General features: G+C 45.6%; 1 protein-coding gene across 3 annotated transcripts in view; it reads right to left on the reverse strand.

Moving 5' to 3' along the window:
- Nucleotides 1–27,853, reverse strand: part of LMNTD1 (lamin tail domain containing 1) — a 249,695-nt gene that overhangs the window by 208,443 nt on the left and 13,399 nt on the right. For all 3 annotated transcript variants that reach the window (XM_068277587.1, XM_068277585.1, XM_068277586.1), the window contains exon 3: nt 10,013–10,173. In XM_068277587.1, coding sequence (XP_068133688.1) covers nt 10,013–10,173 — 161 coding nt within the window. The remainder of the gene's footprint in view (nt 1–10,012; nt 10,174–27,853) is intronic.

Genomic DNA, 27,853 nt, shown 5'->3' on the forward strand with positions numbered 1-27,853 from the left:
CAGAAGATTCAATCAATTAATCAAATGCTAGAAATCAATACGGCAAACCATTCCCGATTGTGCAAGATGGAAGATCAGCAGCCAGTTGGGAGTGCATAGTTAGCAGGAATTTAATTTACCAATGAGCGATGTGCACTGTACGCAGCAAAGCATACACTCAGCTGTCCTCCGACGTGCCTCCTCCCGTGTCTTCTCTTCGATGCCGCGCACACTCCTCCCAATCCATTCTCTCCCATGTCAAGTCACAAACACTAGAGGCCAAACATTAGAGGCCTCTAGTGGTCACTTGAGGTACGTCTGGGGACCTGGCAGGCAGTGCACACAGATTTTCAACAGATTTCATGCTGAAAATGTGTAGTATGTGGAGGCATTCGATCAGACAGATCCCTCTCTGATTAGATAATGATCTGGGAGGGATCTACCTGTTGGCCACATTGACCAGTGTATGCCCCCCCCCCCCCCATTGGAGGAAAGGAAAGAGAGAGAGGGTTGGCACGGCGGATGACAGATGGAGGACTGAGAAAGTTGCTGGAGAGTAAGGAAAAGAAAAAATCTGGGAAAGAAAGATGGAAAAAGTACATATAGTAGCAGGAGGTAGAGAAATGTTTAAAAAAAAAGCATGGGGAGGGGGAAGAGGTGGCAAGGTGAAGATGAAATTAGAGGGGTGAGAGAAAAAGGTTGAGAGCGAGAAAGGTGGTGGAAGGGAGAGAAAACTAGATATGTGTAAAAAAAAAAAAACAGTGGTGTAGAAATAGGGGATAAGACCTGGCACCACACAGGCCACTAAACCTAACATGGTTAACTATGGAATCCTTACTTTAAAGACCTATATATAGAAATTCTGGAAAGGAACTAAGCCCAGAACAAATACAAATATGGTAATCAGAAAATGACAGGCTGTAAAGATTTTTGGAACTTACTTGATATACCAATCACACTTCAGGAAATCATAGACTTATGCAGTTAAAAAAACACAGTACAAACAGAAGATCAAACATGGTTGTCCAGAAATACATAGTGCAATATACAGACTATTTGATTTGGCCCTGTATTCTAGTCATTTGCCCACACATCTGTAACCAAGAATTTATAACTCATGGAGACTGCTTTGATACAGCCTACTACAGAGGCATTGTCATTACTAAGAGCAGCACACTGACAATTAGACAAATGAATAACAGTCATAACTTTTCTCATATGGCATAATGTTCTCAGTAACAGCATAGCAAGACCGATACTGAATCATTGCACAACTGATCACACCTACACCCTGCACAGCCTTTTATAAGCATTTATAAGCATCATTTCCTCAACAAAAGCCTCCTTGTGGCACCCAAGACTATTCCTGAAACTTCTGTAGAGTAGAATAGAAGGCATATCTTATGATGTCATCAAAAGCTCAAATACAGGAAACAAATGTAGTGTGAAAGTGTTAAGGCTGCTTTCACAGTGGGCCGTTAAAGTCCCACGTTACAGCAGCCTGTAACGCAGCCCAACTCACAGCAATAATAAATCAATGGGCTGTTCACAGTGCCCACGTTGCGTTGGAGTATAACGCAGCACGGTAAATGAAAGTGCAGTGTGCTGTGCGTTATACTCGTATTTGGCTGCATTAGACTGTTTGCACATGCTCAGTAATGTTTTTTTTTTTTAAATGTCCCGCATGCGCCGTTTTCGTTTGATCCGCATGCGGCAAAAAGTACACATTAAGAGACGCATCAAGAGACGCATAACGCAGATCAATGTAACGTCCAACTTCAAAGCTAACGTGTTGCGTTAGGGGCACGTTATGCGACCTTAACGTTGCATCTAACGCAACGTCTTGGTGTGAAATAGCCCTAAAAGAAGAAACATGCTGACATGATTAGACAACACAAATGGCGGACTCAAAGCACTTGAGCTTCAGCCATTAGGGCATGCTGAACAGGCATGTTAGGAAGTCTAGCCCAAGGACTCCTTGCTGAATAGCCCAAGGACTCCTTGCTGGCTTACTGAATAGGAAGAGTGTAACGATCGGTGAAGCACAGAGAGGATCTGATTACCGGTGATCTGCAGTATCACTGGGAATACAGATGTATACCAGATTACAAGTGATCTGCAGTATCACCGATAATCCGATATACTAGCTAACCTCTGTTCACCTAAGTAGAGTGTAGTGTTTGGTGTAACAGTAACACTTCGAGGACTAGGCCTCAGTGCAGCAAGGAGTACTGCACAAATTCCTTCCGCAGACCTGAGCTCTCTAAGACGGGAGAAGTCAGACTGACAGTAGGAAGGATAGTCTGAAAGTAACCCTCAAGAGGAAGGGTCGCTAACAGAGCGAGGAACCGCCTCTAACGGTAAGGTCGGTTCTCGAGGTCGGACAAGCCAGGTCGTGCACACACGGACAGATACAGTACAGGATCAGAAGACAAAGGCGGAGACTAAGTACAGGCAGGGTTCGGCAACAGGGTATCAAATATATCAAGGTACAGAATCAGGAGGCTGAGGCGGAGTCTAGGAACGAGCCGGGGTTCGGCAACAGAGTATCAGAAATATCGAGGTACAAGATCAGAGTTCAGGAGGATAGTCAAGGCAGGCAAAGGTCATAACAGATAATCACAATCAAACTAGTACTTTAGCTATCAACAGAATCTAGCTAAGTGTAGGATTACAGCTCCAGCTGGTCCCGGCACACTTAAGGATCTGACTACGGATCTGGGTGCTCCCACATATGTGATCGCAACGCCAGACAAAGAGCAAGTGAACAGCCAGCAGTATATATACACAAGGACCTTTCCAGGACCTCCCTAATTGCTGGACCAATGAGAGTTGTGGAAAATGTCAGCTGACCCGCCTGGTCAGCTGACTCACTTCTGGCTGTTATTTAAACTCAGCCTCTGTGCACGCGCGCCAGTCACTCTGAATCCTGGTGGACTATCAGTCCCAGCCACACCAGTACTGTCTTGCAATGTATCTTGTGAACCGCGTGCGGGAGACGCCTCCAATGTGGATTTCGCCGCTCTCAATGTGGATTCCGCCGTACCCAATGCGGATTACGCCGTTCCCAATGCGGATTCCGCCGCTCTGCCTAAGCGGCATGCGGCGGTTTTTCCGCGTTGTGACGTCCTGCTGGACGCGGAAACAGCCGCCTCACCTTGAGAGACGGCGGCTATTCCGCGTTTCCTCACAGTACCCCCCCGAGGAGTGGACTCCGGACAACTCCCACCGGGTTTCTCGGGATGTAAGGCATGAAATTCCCTCCTTAACTCGTCTGCATGCATGCGCGTCCCCGGTACCCATTGCCTCTCCTCAATGCCGTACCCTTTCCAATGTACGAGATACTGTACCGAGTTCTGTACAGTGCGTGAATCTAAAAAATTTTCCACCTCATATTCGGGTTGGGCATCTACCAACACAAGGGGAGGAGGAGTGGGACCCACCTGGACTGCTGGTTTAAGAAGGGATACGTGGAAGGACCTTACCCCCCGCATGCTGGTGGGAAGATCGACGGTATAAGTAACATCGTTGATCTTCCTGGCTACCGGGAATGGACCCACAAACCTGGGACCAAGCTTGTTAGAAGGTTGTCTCAGGGTCAAGTGACGTGTGGACACCCAGACTAAGTCTCCTGGTTGGAACCTCCACTCTAATGACCGTCTCTTGTCGGCTTGACCCTTTTGACTCAGAAAGGCCTTCTCCAGGTTACTTCTTACCGTCCCCCAAAGGTCCTTAAAGGACCTTTGCCAGGCCTCCAGGGCTGGGAACGGAGTGGCGGCTACTGGTAATGGAGAAAATTTGGGTGATCTCCCCGTCACTACCTGAAAAGGAGAAAATCCGGAGGGCGAGTTCTTTAAATTATTTTGAGCAAATTCTGCGAAGGGCAGGAATCTGACCCAATCGTCTTGCGCCTCTGCCACATAACACCTCAAAAACTGCTCTAAGGACTGATTTATCCTCTCAGTCTGGCCATTAGTCTGTGGGTGATAGCCTGATGAAAATGACAGCTTTATGCCCATAAGCTGGCAAAAAGCCTTCCAAAATCGGGAGACAAATTGGACTCCCCTGTCTGAGACTATGTCTTCAGGAATGCCGTGTAATCGAAAGACATGAGTGATGAATAGCTCGGCCAATTCCTGAGCCGAGGGGAGTCCTTTCAATGGCACAAAATGGGCCATTTTGCTAAAGCGGTCGACTACCACCCAAATGACCGCCATACCTTCAGATCTGGGGAGCTCACCCACAAAATTCATGTCCACGGCTCACTCGGGGTGGGCAAAGGCTGCAAGGTACCGACAGGTGCCAGCCGGGAGGGTTTACACTTGGCACATGTCGCACACTCCCTCACGTATTCTTTGCAATCCGCTGCCAAAGAAGGCCACCAGGCGCATCTGGCTACCAGATCCTGTGTTCTAGATGCTCCAGGATGCCCCGCATTCTTATGCGCATGGAACATCTCTAGAACCTGGAGGCGAAACGGCAGAGGAACGAACAGAACCCCTGCGGGCTTCCCTTCCGGTATGTCCTGCTGAAAGGGAATCAAAGTTTCCCTCCAATCCTCCCAAGTTTCAGTTGCTGCCAGTATCAACCTCTGGGGAACAATGGTCTCTGGAACGGAGGGCTGTGCTGTCTCTGACTCGAAGCATCTGGATAAAGCATCCGCCTTAACATTCTTGCTACCCGGGGTGTACGTAATAATGAAACTGAACCTAGAGAAGAATAACGACCATCGAGCCTGACGAGGGCTCAACCTCTTAGCCCCCTCGATGTACTCTAAGTTTTTGTAATCGGTGTAAACCGTGATGGTATGCTCAGCTCCCTCTAACCAATGTCGCCATTCCTCGAAAGCCAATTTAAAGAGACTCCGTAACAAAAATTGCATCCTGTTTTTTATCATCCTACAAGTTCCAAAAGCTATTCTAATGTGTTCTGGCTTACTGCAGCACTTTATACTATTACAGTCTCTGTAATAAATCAATGTATCTTTCCCCTGTCAGACTTGTCAGCCTGTGTCTGGAAGGCTGCCAAGTTCTTCAGTGTTGTGGTTCTGCTATGAACTCCCCCTTCCAGGCCCCTCTATGCACACTGCCTGTGTATTATTTAGATTAGGGCAGCTTCTCTCTTCTCTCTTATCTTTTACAAGCTGGATAAATCGTCCTCTGAGCTGGCTGGGCTTTCACATACTGAGGAATTACAGACAAAGGCAAAGCTGTTTGCAGGAAGAAACGAGCAGCCTGAAACTTCAGTGCATGAGAACTGCAGGGGGAAAGAAACACACAAATGATCTCTTGAGATTCAAAAGGAAGGCTGTATACAGCCTGCTTGTGTATGGATGTATTTTCTATGTGTGGACATACAGTACATCAACCTACTTCCTGTTTTGGTGGCCATTTTGTTTGTTTACAAACAAACTTTTTAAAACTCTTTTTAACCACTTTTAATGCGGCGAGGAGCGACGAAATTGTGACAGAGAGTAATAGGAGATGTCCCCTAACACACTGGTATGTTTACTTTTGTGCGATTTTAACAATACAGATTCTCTTTAATGGCCAGGAGCTCCCTGTTGCCAATATCGTAATTCTTCTCTGCAGGGGAGAACCTACGAGAGAAGTAAGCACACGGGTGCATTCTACCCTGCAAGCCTGACCGCTGAGACAGCACAGCCCCCACCCCAACCTCCGAAGCATCCACCTCAACAATAAACGGGAAAGACGTATCCACATGTCTGAGGATGGGTGCTGAACAGAATAGGCCTTTCAGGGTGGCAAAAGCATGTAAAGCCTCAGGAGACCAGTGAGTGGTATCTGCCCCTTTCTTAGTGAGACTGGTAAGGGGCGAAATGACCATGGAGTACCCTTTTATGAACCTTCTATAATAGTTGGCGAAGCCAAGAAAGCGCTGCAGGGACTTCAACCCAACCGGCTGCGGCCACTCCAGAACAGCGGAGACCTTGGCAGGATCCATAGACAGGCACGTGGTGGAAATTATGTACCCCAGGAAAGCGAAAGATGTTACCTCAAAAATGCATTTTTCAAGTTTTGCGTACAAAGCGTTCTGCCTTAGCTGATTCAAAACAAACCTCACATGGTTCCTATGTTCAGAGAGGTTGTTGGAGACGATAAGGATATCGTCTAGGTAGACTAGAACAAATTTCCCCAACACCTCCCTAAAGACCTCGTTAATGAGTTCCTGAAAAACGGCCGGGGCATTACATAGCCCGAAGGGCATCATCAGGTACTCATAATGCCCGTCTGGTGTATTAAAGGCCGTTTTCCACTCATCGCCCTTTCTTATGCGTATCAGGTTGTACGCGCCCCGCAAATCTAGTTTAGAAAAGATCTTGGCGTCAGTAATCTGTGTGAACAAATCGTCTATCAGCGGCAGCGGATAGCGATTTTTTTACTGTAATTCTGTTAAGGCCGTGGTAATCAATGCAGGGTCGCAAGCCTCCATCTTTCTTTTTAACAAAAAAGAAACCTGCCCCAGCAGGCGACCGGGACGGGCGAATGAAACCCTTGGCCAAGTTTTCATGAATGTAATCCTGCATGCCCAATTTTTCGGGCCCTGACAAATTGTACAAATGTCCCCGGGGAGGTACACAACCTGAACGGAGATCGATGGGACAATCGAAAGGGCGATGTGGGGGCAATTTGTCAGCTGCCTTGGGACAGAACACATCGGAATATTCAGAGTACTGGTCTGGTACCCCTCCCACCTGAATTCTGGTTTGCCCCAATGTCAACTTTCCCAAACACCGTTGAAATCAACGAGGTGACCAGGTGGTTAACTGACCCGTGGCCCAGTCTATTTGAGGTGAATGGACTTGCAACCACGGCATGCCTAGGATAATAGTGGAGGTTGACATATGTAACACAAAAAACGGTAATTGTTCCCCATGCATTACCCCTATGGTGACCTTCACCTCCGGAGTCTGTGACAGAGCACGATTCCGTTACAGAGGGGAATCGTCTACTGCCGTAACCTGAATGGGGGTTCTCACCGGGGTGAGGGGAATACCCAACTCCTGAGCAAACTCAAAGTTCATAAAATTCGCCGCTGAGCCAGAATCAATAAAAGCCTCAGTGGCCACAGACTTGTTCTCCCATGTAATCGTACAGGGGAGAAGCAATTTTTTTTCTTTAAGGGGTGAAAATTGTGTGCCTAGGGTGTCACCCCCCACTACTCCTAGGCAAACTCGTTTCCCGACTTGTTAGGGCAGTTTCGCACCCTATGCCCTGCTTCTGCACAGTATAGGCACAGTTGTTCCGTCATTCTCCGCCTTCACTCCACCTGGGTCAGTTTTGATCGACCAATCTGCATTAGCTCGGGGGTAGGCAAGGCCGAAGAAGGTGAGACAGATGGAGATGGTGTTACTAGGGGTGCAGCGGAAGGTGCTGCATAAGATGTCACCCTGACACAGTGACTACCCCGAGTCTGCCTCTGATGGCGTAACCGACGGTCGACTCGAATGGCCGAAGTGATGGCCTCATCGACTGTCTTGGGCTCGGGTAAGGTCAACATTAGGTCGGAGACCTCCTCCGACAACCCAGACAGAAAGTAATCCATCAGGGCGTAGGTGTCAAATCTGGCGGTAACTCACCACCTACGAAACTCTGCCGCATAATCCTCGACCGAGCCTCTGCCTTGTCGCAAAAGTTTGAGCTTCCGCTCAGAGGTTGCCGCAAGGTCAGGGTCATCGTATATCACTGCCATGGCCTTAAAAAATTCCTCTACCGAGGTCAGAGCTGTATCTGTGGGAGGCAGGTTGTATGCCCAGGACTGGGAATCGCCAGTTAACAGGGTTTTAATAAAAATGACCCGTTGGGTCTCAGTCCCCGAGGATCGGGGTCTCAACTCGAAATATGACAACACTCTACTCTTAAAATTCCGGAAGTCAGACTTGTGGCCGGAAAATTTATCTGGTACGGGCATCCGTATGTCATCACTAGGAGGGGATCGCACCGAATCAACTGACGTCTGAAGGGTTTGCACAGAGCCTGTTAGGGCATCAATTAAGGCTTTGTGCTGGCCCAGTGCTTGATGGATAGTATCCACCGAAGTGGCAAGCACAGTCAGAGGGTCAGCGCGTGCGTCCATCAGTTTATTGGTCTGGCGTTCTGTAACGATCGGTGAAGCACAGAGAGGATCTGATTACCGGTGATCTGCAGTATCACTGGGAATACAGATGTATACCAGATTATAAGTGATCTGCAGTATCACCGATAATCCGATATACTAGCTAACCTCTGTTCACCTGAGTAGAGTGTAGTGTTTGGTGTAACAGTAACACTTCGAGGACTAGGCCTCAGTGCAGCAAGGAGTACTGCACAGATTCCTTCCGCAGACCTGAGCTCTCCAAGACGGGAGAAGTCAGACTGACAGTAGGAAGGATAGTCTGAAAGTAACCCTCAAGAGGAAGGGTCGCTAACAGAGCGAGGAACCGCCTCTAACGGTAAGGTCGGTTCTCGAGGTCGGACAAGCCAGGTCATGCACACACGGACAGATACAGTACAGGATCAGAAGACAAAGGCGGAGACTAAGTACAGGCAGGGTTCGGCAACAGGGTATCAGATATATCAAGGTACAGAATCAGGAGGCTGAGGCGGAGTCTAGGAACGAGCCGGGGTTCGGCAACAGAGTATCAGAAATATCGAGGTACAAGATCAGAGTTCAGGAGGATAGTCAAGGCAGGCAAAGGTCATAACAGATAATCACAATCAAACTAGTACTTTAGCTATCAACAGAATCTAGCTAAGTGTAGGATTACAGCTCCAGCTGGTCCCGGCACACTTAAGGATCTGACTACGGATCTGGGTGCTCCCACATATGTGATCGCAACGCCAGACAAAGAGCAAGTGAACAGCCAGCAGTATATATACACAAGGACCTTTCCAGGACCTCCCTAATTGCTGGACCAATGAGAGTTGTGGAAAATGTCAGCTGACCCGCCTGGTCAGCTGACTCACTTCTGGCTGTTATTTAAACTCAGCCTCTGTGCACGCACGCGAGTCACTCTGAATCCTGGTGGACTATCAGTCCCAGCCACACCAGTACTGTCTTGCAATGTATCTTGTGAACCGCGTGCGGGAGCCGCCTCCAATGCGGATTCCGCCGCTCTCAATGCGGATTCCGCCGTACCCAATGCGGATTACGCCGTTCCCAATGCGGATTCCGCCGCTCTGCCTAAGCGGCATGCGGTGGTTTTTCCGCGTTGTGACGTTCTGCTGGACGCGGAAACAGCCGCCTCACCTTGAGAGACGGCAGCTTTTCCGCGTTTCCTCACAAAGAGCCAAGATTTGAACCCAAGTCTCCTGTGTCAGAGGCAGAGCCCTTAAACATTACACTATCCAGCCACATTACACATAAGTAAGGTTAGACAGGGCTGTAGCCAGCAACATATACATCAACGAACTGACATCTGCCGCAGAAAGTCCATCAGGACCAGGACTGACCCTAATTAGTACAACAGTGATGTTACGGCTTTGTGCAGATAACCTTTTACGGTTATCAACAAAAAAGAAGGACCTGCAAGATGGCCTGGCAATCCTGGCGACATTGAGCAAAACATGGGTACTTGCCATAAATCTAAAGAAAACCTAAAACCATGATGTTCCAGTGGAAATATGTAAAGTCAACCCAGAGCTCCTCACACTCATGGACTATATATTTAGTAGGACTGACAGATACTGTATATCTACCTGGTCTCGAAATCAAGCAGTCTAAACGTTTTAAACCAGGCATAGAGGCTTTACAAGCCAAAGACTGTAGAACCTTCTCTACTATCAGGAAACTACTGAACCATCTCAGCTAATAAAGATCTGTCTGAAAGTCTTTGAGAGTGTCATCACCCCAAAACTACTCTACAGCAGTTAAGTCCAGTGTCCTCCTGACACCTACTCAGATCAATCAAATTGGAAACCAGGCCAGGAAGGATAGGATGGAGGTCTCTGTGATGTGGCTGTCTGCAGGAAGGATGTAATGGAGCTCTCTGTAATGTAGCTTTCTGTAGGTAACACAGGTGGCAGCTTCTTACCTGCTCTGGTATTCTGTAACCATCACACTGCTCTGGCGACTGCTGAGTCCATCTCTGCTGCCCTCCAGCTTGGCCCGCAGCTCCGCAATCTCCTTCTCATAAGTGTTCCGAAGTGTCAGAAGCTCCTCTTGAAGATGCTGAACGGCAGAATAATGGTCACCCTGTGTGGGAGGAATATTGGCCATTACTACACAGAAAAAGAGTCTTGTTTACTTTCCATGCAGTAAGAAGCACCATTGTGTTAAACAGAGCAATCTTGAACCCTATCTATGGACTATAAAAAATGTTGACACTGCCTGCCCTCTCCATAGCACAATACATGCAGCCTCTTGCATTTCCTCCATGAGAAAGTACATGCAGCCTTCTGGCTCTCTTCCATCTCTATAGGTTGGAACATACAGCCTCCAGCCTCTTCTCCTTCCCTTTCCATAGGTCAGTACATGCAGCCTCCTGCTTCTCCCCCACCCATAGGACAGTACATTCAACTTACTGCTTCTTCTGCTGACCCCTTTCCACAAGTCAGTACATGTAGCCTCCTGCTTCACCTCCTCTCCCCTCTCCACAGGTGAAGCAGGTGGTTTCAGCCGAAACCAGGCGCCCCATAGCACCAATGTTATGCTGTGCGGGGTGTGTAAGAGTAAGAGGCTCAGGTGGACCCTGATTTTTACCTCCCTTCGAGTTGTGGTGACTCAGAGGGGGGAAAGTAGTTCATGCAGCCTGGGAGTTTCGTGGCAGCAGGGAGAGCTGTCATTCGGCTTTCCCGGCACCCAACTCATTGACGGCATACTAATACGTACGCTCCATAGCACCTTACATGCCACTTCTCTATATCGTTAGAGTAGTCCTCAGTTCTCTGCCCCCCACCCCTCTCCATAAGACAGTACTGGATAGAATTACACTTTAGCCTACATTGATAAAGACTATATTTTAAGCATATCACCTTAACAAATATGTCTGAAAATCGCACAAAGGAAAAACTACTGATTCTCAGTAACGACCGGCAGGGTGACATTTACAGCACCTCCAGGGGACAAGATGCTCCTGAAATAGACAAATAATAATCATGGTTTATGGATGGCATAAAAGTGACAGCAACGCGTGTACTCCATGTCTTCGGTTAAACAGCTCACACGGGATTTCCTCTCCCGCCAGCGGAAGGCTGAACAATCTTTGCATGTGCTGAAAGAAGCGGCGTTCTATGTATGAATCTACTGTTTTCTACTGAATGTTCATTTTAATCAATAGACAGTATAAAAGTGTAACCTTGTGCGTTTCTTAGCAAAAACGTTAAAGAGTTACTCCAGTTGCAGAAACAGCGCCGTACTGCCTGCGGCAAGGCCGAAATCCATATAGCCTTTTATGTTTAGTAGCTGTTTTCACGGGGTCAGATAAAAATGGCGCACAGCGCCCATGTTTAAAAATGGCACCGCATTGAATTGGTAGGCTAAGCGTTATTTAGCTTATCAATGTTCATTTATGGCGCACAGATAAAAAAGTTAAATAATGGTGCAGAGATCCCGGTAACAATCCCTAATCAAGTGTTTATGTTCCTTTACGTCAATTATCCCTTGATTCAGACTTTAACGGCCATGGCTGCGATTTATGTTCGTCAGAATCGCCGTCAGTACCTTTGCAAAAATAAACAGGTTTTTGTGACCTTAGGCTATGACCTCTTTGGCCTAGGGGCCCGAAACTCACCAGTCATGATCCCCTAATGGCCCGTACTCACGGGCTGCAAATGTTACCTGTCGCCAGCACACGTGAGCGTGTGGGCGACAGGCCGGCGACAGCTCCTCGCCAGGTCCCTCCGCGTACACACGCGGAAGAGGGACCAGCGGCGAGGCGGAAGCTGTCGCCGACGTTCCTCCTCCCTCCGCCGGAAGCTCCATATACTTTAATGGAGGTTGCTGTCGCTAGTCCGCGTACTCACGCGGACTAGCGACAGTTGCGGCGGAGGTGCGGCGGCAACTGTCGCCATGCGATTGAAACTTTCAATCGCATGGCGACATGAGCGACGGGCGACAGTTCGGGGTGCGCGCGCGTGCAACGGCCCATACTCACCGGCGACCTGTCACCGCAACACGCGTGCGCCGCGTGTTGGGGCGACAAAAGTCCCTCGTGAGTATGGGCCATAAGAGTCCCTACAATGCTAGAAAATGTGCCACTGCTGAGCCATCGCCCTTTGAAAAAATGTGAGATTTTGGAAAGTGAAATAGGAGGCCCAATGAAAGCCTATGGGGGATTTTAACACTTTTGCACCCCTGTAACTCTGGTTTGCAGAGATGTAGGGAACCCAACATTGGAGTGCAAGTACAACAATATGCCTTCTACCTGCATGAGACATGTCGTGAGATTCAGGCTTTGCTAACGGCCATTATGTTCGCCAGAATCACCACCGTTAACATTGCCAAAATAAACAGGTTTTTGTGAACCTAGGTTATGATCTCTTTGGCCTAGGGGCCCGAAACTCACCAGTCGTGAGCCCCCTAAGAGTCCCTACAATGCTCGAAAATTTGCCACTGCTGAGCCATCGTCCTTTGAAAAGATTTGGGATTTTTGAAAGTGAAATAGGGAGCCCAATAAAAGCCAATGGCAGAATTCAGCACTTTTGCACCCCTATAACTCTGGTTGGTTATCACCTGCCGTATTTAGCAGTTAATAGCAAAGGCCCCTTACATCCTAGCAACACCAAATTTGCAGGCTATGTTAAAAAGATAGCAGGAAACAATATTTAAAGGACTTCCGAGGCCACAAATGGGAAAAAAGTTAAATACCTTTTCATAATCCAGATCCATGGAGTATGTCATCCGCGCCCTCCCGTTCATTCCGCCATGGCTCCCGCAGTAATACCGGCCGTTTGGAGGGGTCGGGACCCGACTGGGGCCAGTATTACTGCGGGAGCCATGGCGGAATGAACTGGAGGGCACGGATGGCGTCCTCCATGGATCTGGATTATGAAAAGGTATTTAACTTTTTTCACATTTGTGGCCTTGGAAGTCCTTTAAAAAAAAATATTTTTTAAAAATTATTTTTATGTGCTGAGTGTGGGAAATCTGAAAAAATGGCATGCAGTCCCCCCTCCCGAGCCTCTGTAACCCTTGTCTCCCATGCAGGCTGGGATAGCCAGAATGCGGAGCCCTGGCTGACTGGGGCTTCGCACCCTAAGCTATACCAGCCCGCATGGTCCATGGTATGCGGGGCTCCGGGGGGGAGGGGCGGCCAAGCCTTCCTCTCCCCTTCCCCGGAGCCCTGGTCCAATCCATGGACAAGGGGCTCTTCCCTACCTCCGGTGCCCCAGGAGGAGGTGGGGGGTGACGACTCCCTGGGAGGGGGTTCATGGTGGCATCTGGGAGTCCCCTTTAAGAAGGGGACCCCAGATGCCCACTCTCCTCCCAGGAGAAATGAGTATAGGGGTACAAAGTACCCCTTTCGCATTTCCACAAAGGGTTAAATGAAATAAAAACAACCACGAGAAAAGTATTTTGCTATTCTAGATTAACCATAAATACTTACTTGTACCTTTAAAAAAATTTCCTATGCCAATATTCTCGGTAAACGATCCAACGAATACAGTATCCTCTTATCTTGTGATCTTCAATTAAGTTGATTGAAGATCTCCGACGCCCCCCACATAGCAGAGAATGCATCCTTTGGGACACATAGCTGCCGGCTCCCGCTGTCTCTCCCCACCTGCCTTCACCTGTCACCCTCACCTAGGCTGGCACCTGGTGCACCCATGGGTGAGGTGAGGGTAACAGGTGAAGGCAGGTGGGGAGAGACAGCAGGAGCCGGCAGCTATACGTCCTGCACAGGACACATTCTAAGCTATACTAACGGTTCATGAATCATCCAGTTCTTTTTAATGAATCTGTTCTTTTTTAATGAATCAGCTCTTTTGTCTTTGAAACTTTAAAATCGATTTTCTCAAAAAGTATAAGGTCTTTGTGAAAAAAAATTTTTCCTCTTGTTCCCACTATTCTACTTAACATTCGCAGCAATTTTGGTGTTTCTAGCTTTTAAAGTCGACGGGGGTTTATTTTGCCACGGTCAGAAGGAGAATTTACATTGAAACTTTAAAATCGATTTCTCAAAAACTGTAAGGTCATTTTGAAAAAAAAAAATGTTTCCTCTTGTTCCCACTGTTCTACTTAACATTCCCAGCAATTTTGGTGTTTCTAGCTTTTAAAGGGGTTTTGCTATTAACCACTAAAGTCGGTCAGAAGGAGATCTTTAAAATCAATTTTCTCAAAAACTATAAGGTCTTTTTGAAATGTTTTTTTCCCTCTTGTAGTCACTGAAAAAACTCAGGTGTTAGACACCTTGAAACATCTTTTCCATCACTTTTGTGGCATAAATGTTTCTAGTTTTCAAAGTTCGCCTCCCCATTGAAGTCTATTGCGGTTTGCAAGAGTTCCTGCGAACCGAACTTTTTGTGGAAGTTTGCGAACTGGTTCACAAACGGAAAATCGGAGGTTCGGGCCATCTCTAGTAGGGGCATGTGGCATTTCTTAAACTGTGCCTACATCTGAGGGCCCCATAAAAGTTTTGCTATAGGGCCCTGTGATCTCTAGCTATGCCCGTTTGAGGGATATGAAAAATATTGCAAGGTGTTGATCAGATCGCAGTATGAACAAGCATTTGTGGGATATGCTCAAAAAATATTTTTGTACTTTATAATTGTTCTTCCCCTAGACCAACTTATAAACATTCTGTAATTAAAGGAACAGGATCATTTGTATTTTTGAAAGGTGCAAAAAATTGTAAGTGGCACCAATTAGACATCTTCTGTTCTAACAACACAAAGTGGATAGCACTTTTGCCTTTCAACATTGTGTCCCCGGTTGGAATTCCAGTCAGGGTACTATCTGAGTTTGTATGTTCTCCCTGTGTCTGTGTGGGTTTCCTCCAAGCACTCTGGTTTCCGTCCACATCCCCAAAATATACAAACAAGTTTATTGGCTTCCCCCTAATATTGGTCCTAGACTATGATACATACACTACACGATACATACATAGACCTATGAGTATGGTAGGGAATAGATTGTGAGCTCCTTTGAGGGACAGTTAAGTGACAAAACAATATACTCTGTACAGCGCTGCAGAAGATGTCAGCGCTATATAAATAATAATAATCCATTCTTACCCCTTTGGGGTTCATATGTTGAATTTGACCTTTCCAGCTCCTGCATCATTCCACATATTTGTTCCCCCTTCTCTCTCATTTCCTTCTTTTTCCACTTCATCTTTTTTTTTCTACCACCATTACTTTTTTTTTCTACCATTCTTTCCCATCTTTCTATCGATTTTTTTATTTTATCACTCTTTTCCCACCAATCCGGTTATTCCTGTTCCTATTTTCATAGTTCACCTTTTTGGCCCAGTGTTCACTCCTTCCTTTTACTCCATCTCCCTTCTTTTTATGGCTTGTCTTTCCATCGCTCATTTCTGCTCCTCATCAGTGTGCGACATATTGCTTTATTGGTTCTGGGTCACTATGAGTACTCTGGGTATATTGCTGTCCTGTATAGATATATGGTACTGCCTATACGCACTGTGTATGCATGAAAATTTAGGACCGTCTACAGTATATAGCCTGAAAAATCCTTAATAAACCTGCCATTGGAACATGTTGGTTCTGTTACAGCAGGAACACTTAGTTCTGCTGCTGCAAGAGTTAATTTGACTTAGCTAAAATGTGACTAATTGAACCCATGCATTGTGGATACGCTTAGTTACAGGAAATTATGCATCCTGGTCTTCTATTTCAGACTGATACAATCGTAGTAAAGTGGCCTTGTCTAGGTCTCTGGTACTCTCCTGTCTGGATAAGAAGAAATGAATGGTAGTTTTCTTTATATCTGTGACCTTGGCATTGTATAAGAGAGAGGGCAGAGAGCAGCACACATAACATACATCAGCCTAATTATTAGTATGTTTTGACAATATTATTGTTATGAATATATTAATCTAATAATGATTCTATGAGCGTTTTGATTGGTTGCCACTTGCCATTGTCCATGAAATAGTTTATGCGCATACATTAAGGCAAATACAAAAATTGTGCATATATTGACTCAATTCAGACCTAAAAAAAATGATTCTTCAATGCTTTTTCTGTGACTCGCATGGCTGGCTATTATAAGACCTCCACAGAGCAATCCTTCAGCGATAAGGCACATCAGACCTGTACTTATGTTATATAAATCAAACTTACCTGCAGCTCAAGTTAATAGATTTTAAAATATAGCATAGGCCCCTCTACCCCCCAAAGAGGCCCACCTTCATCAGCAAGGGGGCATGGTCACAAAATAAGAGGAGTACCATCAGTGGCATAGCTAGAGTTCAGAGGGCCAATAGCAAAACTTTAAGGGGGCCCTCAGGTGGAGGGACTTTTAAGCAATGCCACCTGCCCCTACCCTATGGATATGAGTTAACTGGGCAATTTACATTATCATGCAATCAACACTGAACATAGTTCATGGGCACTGAAACAAGGTCAGAGGGTGGAGAAACACAGGAAAGTTAATGGTGAATACATCAAGTACCACCTGAGCCCCCTATGCTCCAGGGCCCCATAGCGCCTGCTATAGCTACTATGGTTATTGATAAGCCCCTGAGTAACATGGGGGCCCTCTCCATTCAATAACTCATTCCCCATTGCTGGTGGTCACAGGAATCTTCTTACAAATCCCTTTGCCTGCTAGGGTGTTCTAATAGGAATGAGAGTCTATGGTTATCCATTCCCCCCTAAAATCAGATTTGCCTTTTCACTTGTCACCTCGTGCCTCTATCTGTCATCTTCTGCCTTAATCTGTCACCTTTTGCCATCTTCCATCACTTTCTTGCCGATGCTGCTCAGGTTGCCGCATCAGGTGCCGCCGGTGACCAGTGCTTCTGAAGTTCACTGCTACCACCACTGGACACTGCATGGACACTGCAACAGACCCAGGATATACTGGGAACGCACTGTTGTGTGTCCGTCATAGTGTGAACCTAGTCTAAGCAAGATGGGGAACCTGAGGTGGTCTTCCTAGGGAGGTAAGGACTATAGAGTGTGAGGGGTGAGAACAATGGCTTCTGCCTACGTTTCATCCTGACCCTACAAACCGGATCTCTCGTCGACAAATCAGAGCCTCAGCCGAGAACGATCCATCATGTGTACGAAGACTAGATGACCTCTAAAGATCCCATTTTTTTCATCCAATATAGTGAATAAATAATTTAGGCACTTCCCTTATACACAGAAATGGTAAGATTGGATGAAAAAGATTGGATCATTAGTGGCCACCATTAATGGTGCCCATACACGGTACAATGAAAACGTTAAATTTTTCCATTTATTCGACCAAAATGTTCAAAAAGAGTGACAATCGAAAAGAATCCTTTTTTTTGATCATGAAAAAACAAACAATTATTCAGTTTTTTTGATAAAAATCTGATCGACATGTTGAAAAACCTGGGTGATTGTTTGTGAAATTGTAGTGTTAGTGTATAGTAGGTTGTATAAGGAAATTACTATTAGATAAACCAACCTTTTCTTCATATTAGATCTTGGATTTTCTAAAAAAATCGAACATTTGTGTATGGTGCCTCAAACAGAATTTTAAAAACTATTCGCCCAAACGGAATAGTTGATCACATTTTTCTGATTGAAAAAATTGTACCATGTACGGTCACAATAATGGTGGCCATACACGGTACAATAAAAACGTTCGATTTTCCCGTTTATTCGATTTAAATGATTGAATTGAATGAAAGTTGAAAATATTTTTTTTTTCGATCAAGAAATTCGAACGATTATACCGTTTTTTCGGTAAAAATGATCGGACATGATGGAAAAATCTTTATATTTGATCTAATGGAATAATCGAACTAAATTATCTAATTGAAAAATTGTACCATGTATGGCCACCTTTAGTCTGATGTCTGCTCTCAGATCTTCCAAACCTACCTGTCAGTGCCTACAGAAGAAATTTTAGCCGAAACAATCACAAATGATAACTAGTATAATGGTTGTATGGAGCAGAAGGATGAGTCTTAACGTGCGAACACAGGCACTACCATCGGCAATGATGGGTCCGCCAGACCATCTCGCTGGGCGGACTTTTAGCCGACAGTAGCACGTGTATTCGCACTGTCGGCGGACTGGTAAGGCTTTTTCTGAACGATCCGCTGAGCAGATCAGTCTTATCAGTCTGCCGACAGCTTGTACTCACTTGCAACTGTCGGCAGAACGACCGCACCGCGGGAGGGTCTGACGGACCTGTCGTTTGAAAAAGTACAGCATGTGTATGCGCCTTAAGTTGTCTTTATCTCTCACCTGACTTGGAATTCCCAAACAGGTGAAAAAACAACAACAACAAAAAAGCTCATAAAAATTGGGGTGGCCAACAAGGACTCTCCCAGAAACCTTAGGCTGGTTTCACACTACAAATTAACATTGTGGTGCGCCCACCACATCGCACTACCAAAAAAGGCCTTCAGGGAACACCACGTAAGTGCCGCCGCCCCCTTGCGGTCACTTCCTGTTTCGGGTATGCGGAAGTACATGGAAGCGTATCGTAAAAATACACTTTCGCACATGCGTGCCGCAACATCGCAACAACAATGTGTTTAAAGAACCCTGCGTCTCCATAGACTAACATGACTACCGGACAACACAGGTTGTGCAGGAGCCCGCGGTAACATAGGTATGTGCTAGTGATAAATCGGGTCCTTCCGGCGCAGCTTAGCGCCTTTTTCCACTACCCTGCAATTTGATTCCGATCGCAAAACGCAAGGTACATTAAACTAATGGAAACAGCAGCAGCAATTTCCATTAGTGCGAGCCGATTGCGTTGTGATTTTGGTCCAAGCGCAATTGTCCTCCTGCCGCGTTTTGGATGCGATTGAGCTCTGCTATACTGAGTATAGTAGCTCAATCACAATCGCACAGTGGAAATTGAAACGCGATCGCATTTCATAGTGGAAAAGAGCCCTTACCACAGCGTAGGAAGTATGAACTTCCCCATAGACTTTCTTTAGGCTGCGGTAGCAGTGCGTCAAATTGCCGCAACACACCGCACCAGTGTGAAAGGGCCCTGATTCAAAGCTGTTTTGGAAACAGGCACGTAAGCAATCAGCATTCTGGGGTCTAAAAAAAGGGATTTGGGCATTATTTTATTTAAAAAATATGGACTATTGATCTTGTGCAGGATGCAAGTAGCTTTCCACACATGTTAGTATTTCCAAGATTAAAAAAATAAAACAAAACAAAACCCAAAACTGTTTAATAAAGTCAAAAGCCGCATCTACACGAGTAGATGCGGCCGCGATGCTCCTTATCAATCGAGCCGCTGAATCGAATGCGGCGCACGCGCGGCGAGCGGGGACGCAGCGGGCACGCGCGGAGACGCGCAACAGGCCGCCGATCGCCACAACATCTCCCCAACATCTCCCCGTGTAGACGGGGCTTAAGAACCCAAAAATCACTCTACATTTCTTGAAGTTGTGGCCCATCTTGTGCTTTTGGAGTGAGGCTGAGCTGAACAAACATGGATGAATGGATAATGAGGTCTTCATGTCACCTGGCTGCCTTCTCAGGTCACCGTCGGACACCCCCCACCCATCGTGACACAAACTGACTAATCCACAGCAAGCCAGAGCACGTGTTCAATGCAAAACATTAATCCTTCCCAAATCTGGCTTAATACCCTCCACTAACAAAGAGACACAATTACCCGTCATCTGGTGTGACAACAACAATCACCCCGGCCCATAGCTGTGTGTTTGCATATCATTATCAGCAGAGGGATAATGAGACCCTCTTCACCTCATCATTGTACAATAATCCAATGTTACTCAATTGTAATTAAGGGGAGTGAGTGGTTACCAGGGAATACTTCACAGGAAACGGCAGAAGCATCAGTCATCATATTCCCAGCATGCTTTCCAGATAAAATAAAAACTATAGGTCACATTCCACCTTTGCTTAATTCTTTTTTATTTTCTTATTTTTATTTTTTTATAATTTAAAGAGGAACTGCAGGGAAAATAATGTAATTAATACAATTGGTTATTTTTTATTTTTTTTACAATATTCATTTATAAATTATTTAGTCAGCGTTTGCTTATTGTAAACGCTTTCCTCTACCAGATTTACATTCTGAAATTTAGCACAGGTGGCGCCATCTTTAGTCCTGCCAGGTGATCTCTGCGGAATATTTGTTTCTGAGAATTCCAAAGCCAGTACAAAATATACAGTATCTGGTCTCCCAGAATGCTCTGGGGGTAAGAATTCTGCATATCTAATGAGCCTAGTAGTGGTTATCCTGAATAATTTACTTCATTCTACTATATGTAGCCCTACAGTGCCTTTTTTTTTTTACAATTTTGTCATTTAATTTTAATAAAATTATTTTTCATTTTCTACCTACAGCCAGCTATAAATTTCTAAAACTGCCCGAAAATTCAAAGAGCATTTGTTTTTCAATTATTATAACTTGAATTTATATAGCATGAACATACTTCACAGCGCTGTATAATAACTAAGGTTACAGACATTGATAATGGAGGTGACAGTCAACAGACAATAAGCAATAAGGCACATTATGCCAGACTATACACTGGAGTAATAGTCTCAGCTGTTCAGGTTCACACTACTCTGTGAGCAGAGTGCACAAATAGGGAGGGTCCAGCCAAAGGTTTAAAGAGAATCTGTATTGTTAAAATTGCACAAAAGTAAACATACCAGTGCATTAGGGGACATCTCCTATTACCCTCTGTCACAATTTCGCCGCTCCTCGCCGCATTAAAAGTAGTCAAAAACAGTTTTAAAAAGTTTGTTTATAAACAAACAAAATGGCCACCAAAACCAGAAGTAGGTTGATGTACAGTATGTCCACACATAGAAAATACATCCATACACAAGCAGGCTGTATACAGCCTTCCTTTTGAATCTCAAGAGATCATTTGTGTGTTTACCTTCCCCCTGCAGCTCTCATCCACTGAAGAGTGACAGGCTGATTGTTTCTTCCTGGAGACAGCTCTGCTGGTGTCTGTAATTAGAGATGAGCGTAATGGAGTAATTACGATTTCGCGAAATTTCGCGTAATTAGTGTAATTACGTTTATGGCCGTAAGTACATAATCGTAATGAAGAAGGATTTCGCGTAAGCGTAATTTTTCGTGTAATTTTCGCATTGCACCGGGTATTACGAAATTAATGCGTATGGTCATGCTCCCGAAGCGGAAAAGTTGACGCATGTATCAATGTTAGGTAGCCGCCGACTTTAAGGGTTAATAGCAAAGCCCCCTTAAATGCTAAGAGCCTCAAATTTGGAGAATATATTAAGGAGATCAGGAGGAATAAGAGGAAAAATTTTTTTTTCAAAAAGATATATAGTTTTTGAGAAAATCGATGTTAAAGTTTCAAAGGAAAAATGTAAACATTTAAAAACCCGCCGACTTTAACGGTTAATAGCAAAGCCTGCTTAAAGTTTAGGAACACCAAATTCCCAGGGTATATTAAGGGGAACAGTGGGAATAAGAGGAAAAAATTTTTTTTCAAAAAGACCTTATAGTTTTTGAGAAAATCGATTTTTAAGTTTCAAGGGCGAAAATGTCTTTTAAATGCAGAAAATGTCAGTTTTTTTTGCACAGGTAACAATAGTGTATTATTTTCATAGATTCCCCCAAGTGGGAAGAGTTTTACTTACTTCGTTCTGAGTGTGGGAAATATTTAAAAAAAACGACGTGGGGTCCCCCCTCCCAGACCTCTTTAACCCCTTGTCCCCCATGCAGGCTGGGATAGCCAGAATGCGGAGCACCGGCCGCGTGGGGCTCCGCACCCTCACTATACCAGCCCGCATGGTCCATGGATTGGGGGGTCTCGGAAGGGGAGGGGCAGCCAAGCTTTCCCCTCCCCCTCCGAGCCCTTGTCCAATCCAAGGACAAGGGGCTCTTCTCCACCTCCGATGGGCGGTGGAGGTGGAGGCCGCGATTTCCTGGGGGGGAGGTTCATGGTGGAATCTGGGAGTCCCCTTTAAAAAGGGGTTCCCCAGATGCCCACCCCCCCTCCCAGGAGAAATGAGTATAGAGGTACTTGTACCCCTTACCCATTTCCTTTAAGAGTTAAAAGTAAATAAACACACAAACACTTAGAAAAAGTATTTTAATTGAACAAAAAACATAACCACGAAAAAAGTCCTTTAATATTCTTAATTAACCATTAATACTTACCTGTCCCTTTAAATAAATGATCCCACGCAATATCCTCGGAAATGTTCTATCAGTTACAATGTAACAAAGTTATTACAATGTAACAACTTTGTTACATTGTAACTACGCCGCACCCGACGTCACTCACCGCCGCCGCCGCGTCTGTGCTGCAGGACCCGACAGAGCTCTGAGCTATAGCTCAGAGCTCTCGAAAGCATCTTTGTATTTGGGCTCCTTCCGAGACCCCCCTCCCCTTCCGAGACCCCCCAATCCATGGACCATGCGGGCTGGTATAGTCAGGGTGCGGAGCCCCACGCGGCCGGTGCTCCGCATTCTGGCTATCCCAGCCTGCATGGGGGACAAGGGGTTAAAGAGGTCTGGGAGGGGGGACCCCACGTTTTTTTTTTATATTTCCCACACTCAGAACGAAGTAAGTAAAACTCTTCCCACTTGGGGGAATCTATGAAAATAATACACTATTGTTACCTGTGCAAAAAAAACTGACATTTTCCGCATTTAAAAGACATTTTTGCCCTTGAAACTTAAAAATCGATTTTCTCAAAAACTATAAGGTCTTTTTGAAAAAAAAAATTTTCCTCTTATTCCCACTGATCCCCTTAATATACCCTAGGAATTTGGTGTTCCTAAACTTTAAGCAGGCTTTGCTATTAACCGTTAAAGTCGGCGGGTTTTTAAATGTATACATTTTTACTTTGAAACTTTAACATCGATTTTCTCAAAAACTATAAGGTCTTTTTGAAAAAAAAAATTTTCCTCTTATTCCTCCTGATCTCCTTAATATATTCTCCAAATTTGAGGCTCTTAGCATTTAAGGGGGCTTTGCTATTAACCCTTAAAGTCGGCGGCTTTTTTATATTATACGGAGCGTTACGGTTTAACGCGAAATTACGGTAGCGTTTAATGCGAAATTACGGCATGAACGAAACGCGAAATTTCGCGTTGAAAATTACGCTTACGGTATTTTCAATTACGATTTTAATGGCAATTTCGCTACGCTAATTTCGCATCGTAATCGCAAATTTCGCATGCGTAATTATAGTAATGCGAAATTACGAAAATTTCAGCTCAACTCTATCTGTAATTCTTCAGTATGTGACAGTCCAGCTCCTTTCACAGCCTAATAGAGGACGATTTATCCAGCTTGTAAAAGGCAGCTCTCTTCTCTCACTGACAAGAGAGCAGAGAGGCTGCCTAATGTAAATAACACACACGGGAGTGTGCATAGAGGGGGCCTGAAGGGGGGGGGGGGGCGTGCATACAGATCAACAACACTGAAGAGTTGGCAGCCTTCCAGACACAGGGCGACAAATCCGACAGGGGAAAGATAAGTTGATTTATTACAGAGATGGTGATAGCAGTAAGCCAGAGCACATTAAAATAGGTTTAGGAACTTGTAGGATAGTAGAAAAAAGGATGACATTTTTGTTACAGAGTCTCTTTAAGGTACATACACACGTCGGATTTGCGCAAACGACCAGTCGTTTGGACGTCTAAATGACCGGTCGTTTGGACATCAAATCGGGCGTATGTACAGTCTGCCGTTCAGCTGATAAGGCCGGACTTGCGCGATCCACCAAGTTGTACGCACCTTTACAGTCTTTGGGGGGGGGGGGTACCATGATAGGAGGGGGGGCTGAGCGGAAATTACCTTGGTGTGATATCGAATTGTGGAAAATTGCTGGTAAATTTGTTTAAACGCGATCTGTCGTTAGCCAGTTCATGAAATCCACATTATTTTTCAATAGGGTGAATTTAAATGTTGGTAAAAAAGGAAAAAGAAAATAACTATAAAAATGAAGAGAATTTTCTATCAGTGAATGATTAGTGAGCCAGGGGCAAATGGTTTCACTACTCCCTTTTACAAGCAGGTCTCTGTCAAGACAATTTGGTAAAACAATCAAATTCACGGATGGTCTTATTTCTGCAAAGCATCTAGTTACAAAAGACAGTCCAACACACAAATGTGTCACTATTCAAAGAGCTTAACTTCACTGGCACACGCAGGTGGGGGGGTTACCGATACCCTGAATCCCCCCTGCTGTTCTCCCCCCACGCCAGTGGAGAGAAAGGAAGATCGCGGCACCAGCCGCCGAAGTGTAATGCGGGGAGGGGGGCCGACATCACTCCTCCCTCTCCATCAGTGCACAACGGGCGTTAGTTTACTTGTCTCTGCGCTCCTGCCAGCTTCATTCTATTTCCTGTTTCCCATGACGCGAAACAGGAAGTAGAATGAAGAAGCCGGCCGGAGCGCAGAGACTCAGGTAAACTAAACGCCCGCTGTGCGTTCTCTGCAAGTGGACTCAAAAGGGGGGCACTGATGGAGAGGGAGGGAGGAGTGATGTTGCCCCCCCTCCCTGCATTACACTCCGGCGGCTGGTGCCGCGATCTTGCTTTCTGCCCACTGGCACCCTTAGTCCACCCCCACAGAGTGGAACCCTCTTTCCTCCTCTCCCCCCAGAGTGGTTCTCTTCACCCCACGCACCCAATGTGGCACCCACTCCTACCCACCCAGGTTGGACCCCTCATCTCCCCCAGAATGGCACCCTTCTCCCACCCAAAGTGACACCCTACCACCCACCCATGTTGGCACCCTCCTCCCCCCAGAGTGGCACGCTTCTCCCACCCAAAGTGGCACCCTACCTCCCACCCATGTTGGCACCCTCCTCTCCCCCCAGAGTGGCACCCTCCTCCCACCCAAAGTGGCACCCTACCACCCACCCATGTTGGCACCCTCCTCTGTCCTCTCCCCCCACAATGGCACCCTCCTACCCACCCACTCCTACCCACCCAGAGTGGCATCCTCCTCTCTCCTCTCCCCCCAGAGTGGCACCCTTCACCCCACCCAATGTGGCACCCACTCCTACCCACCCAGTTTGGCACCCTCCTCTCTCCCCAGTGTGGCACCTTTCTCCCACCCAAAGTGGCACCCTACCACTCACCCATGTTGGCACCCTCCTCGCCCCCAAGAGTGGCACCCTTCTCCCACCCAAAGTGGCACCTTAACACCCACCCATGTTGGCACCCTCCTCCCCCCGCCCAGACATTCTTTGGGTGGTACATTGTGTTAAGAATTATTTTTTTCTAAATGCATTTTAATGGGAATAATAAGAAAAAAATGGAAAAGCATAATTATTTCTCAGTTTCCGACCGTTATAGATGTAAAATAATACATGCTACTATAATTAAAACTCACGCATTTTATTTGCTAATTTGCCCCGGTTGTTACACCGTTTAAATTGTGTCCCTATCACAATGTACATTTTTTTTTAATGCAAAATTTCTATGTGGGTAACTATGGGAGGTAAGGAGTTAATTTTAATAATATGTGTAGGTTTTTTACTGAAAAAATGTATGTAGGTGTAATATATGTAGGTGTAATTTTACTATTTGGCCACAAGATGTCTTTGCGCATTATTTCTGTTAGCGTACTATAAGTACGCTAAACAGGAAGTTATGCATGAATGTGTTACTCCAAAAGATTTTACAATGATGTAGGCATCTCGTTGATGTCAACGATCATTGACACAGGGACTTAGATCAATGAATGGGAACTGCGTTCCCATTCATTGATCTCCGGGTTAACCGGTGGCGGCGAGTACATGGGCGGGAGCGCACAAGCGAGCAGGAGCGTGAGCAGCGGCAGGAGCAGCAAGATACATATATCTACGCTCCTGGAGCGAAGTTGAAGTCTTCAGGGGCATAGATATACTGTACTTAAAACATTAAGGGCTTGATTCACAAAGCGGTGCTAACTGTTAGCACGCCTGTGAAAACCCCCTTAGCACGTCTAAACAAGCTTTTCGCACATAAAACTTTATGCGCACAAAACTTTATGCGCGTAAAACTTTACGCGCGTACTGCACAGAGCGCAGGGCGCTCCGCGCGAAGTGCCCATTAAAGCCTATGGGGCTTAGCGCACGTAAAACTTTACGCGCGCAAAGTTAGCGCGCGATCTGATTGAGAACTCCGGTGCTAATCTACTTAGCACCCTGGTTAGCGCGTCTAAAGACTTTAGACGTGCTAAGTAGGTTAGCACCGCTTTGTGAATCAAGCCCTAACTGGTTAAAACTCACCTGCCCATTGAAGTCTATGGCGGTTCGCCCGTTCACAAACTTTTGCCGAAAATGTGATGTACTCTACACCTTTTGTGACTAAGCACAAGTTGTAATTTGATCCCTCAGCTGTGTCAGCTGGCTGCCACGGCAGAGAGCTAATTGGTAAACACAGGATGTTAACAATATGTCTGCTTCCATGAAAGCAGACACACTGCAGATGTATTGCAGGATTTGTATCAGCTGTAACAAAGAAATGTTTTTCTTTAAAGGTTATTATGCTGTTGCTTATTTTGCAGAGAGGAAGTTGTGCGTTCAGGTCCGCTTTAATCCATATCTGGGAAGGTGCTATTGCCTCATCAAAATTGAGCTACGAGGCCCCATTTTCTAGATCTTATTTTTTCCCAAACACAGGAGAGTAGCTGCTCCGTCCTTTGTTCCAATCTTCAGCCGTCTGCTAATCAAAAAAACTGGGAAAATGCCAATTTTCTCCAAATTGCAGCAAAATTCAAAAGCCCTTATTCACTGTTAATTTGATCTTACACAAAAGCCGTCCCACCTCCGCTCATAAATAAGTTAATGCTGTAAAAAAAGAGATGTGGAAACCTCCTCGCATTAGAGCAGAGATAATTACACACCTTGCATAAACAAGAGCGTGGCTGCTTCCAGGTGTGAAACAGATCTATGCGACAAAGAGATGTGACAGAAGCGGCTGTGATGGATTATATAGAGAGCAGCCACGGGGAGAATAGACACTCTCTACAATGGGCCATAAATCTTCTCTTTCATCCCGCATACTTCATACAGAGTCTCTGGTGATGCAAATGAGAGTCAGAATGGGAAGACTGCGGATTGTGTTATGATCGAGATGGATAAATGAAGTAGTGAAGTTATTAGAAAAGGTTTCAAAGGGGAATTCCCCTTCTCTTGTAGAGAAAAATTCCTCTTTCCAATTCAACTGATATCTATGGCATGGATGAAGTAAGCAAGATGTGTCCCCGTGTTATGCTGGGTACACGATTCAGTTTCACGTCTGATCGACGGGTTATCTGATGGGAAGTTTTATTGTGTGTGTATATGTCCAAACTGCTCCCGATCGATAACGGATCGATTGTCCCATGATAACTTTGGGAAATCGATCCAACAGAATGGAAGCAGATCGGACATGTCGGAAATAATCGTCCAATTCCCGTGAGTTGATGAAAGTTGCTTTAGATAATAATTTAAAGTGTTAGTGTACTTAAAGTAAACCTAAAATGTAAAAAAAAAAGTTGACACGATTAAATGGTACCTGTAGTGGGGCAAACAACAAATTACATACTCACCCAAGAAGAGGGAAGGCTCTGATTCAGATGGTCCTCTCTGCATCCTCTCATTCAACCACCAAGCAGAAATCCAAGATTAATGTTGAAGAAGCCTTCATGTCTCCGCCGAAGGCTTTGGAAGTGCTTGGGTCTCCAAGTACATCCAAAACACAAGCAGCTCCATACTGCACATGCTCAGAGCCTCGTCTTTGGAGGTACACGGAAACCCAAGCTGAGGCCTAAAAGACACATCCGACAGGAAATTTG

The sequence above is a fragment of the Hyperolius riggenbachi genome, chromosome 3 (assembly GCF_040937935.1).
Source record: "Hyperolius riggenbachi isolate aHypRig1 chromosome 3, aHypRig1.pri, whole genome shotgun sequence".
NCBI classification, from domain to species: Eukaryota; Metazoa; Chordata; class Amphibia; order Anura; family Hyperoliidae; genus Hyperolius; species Hyperolius riggenbachi.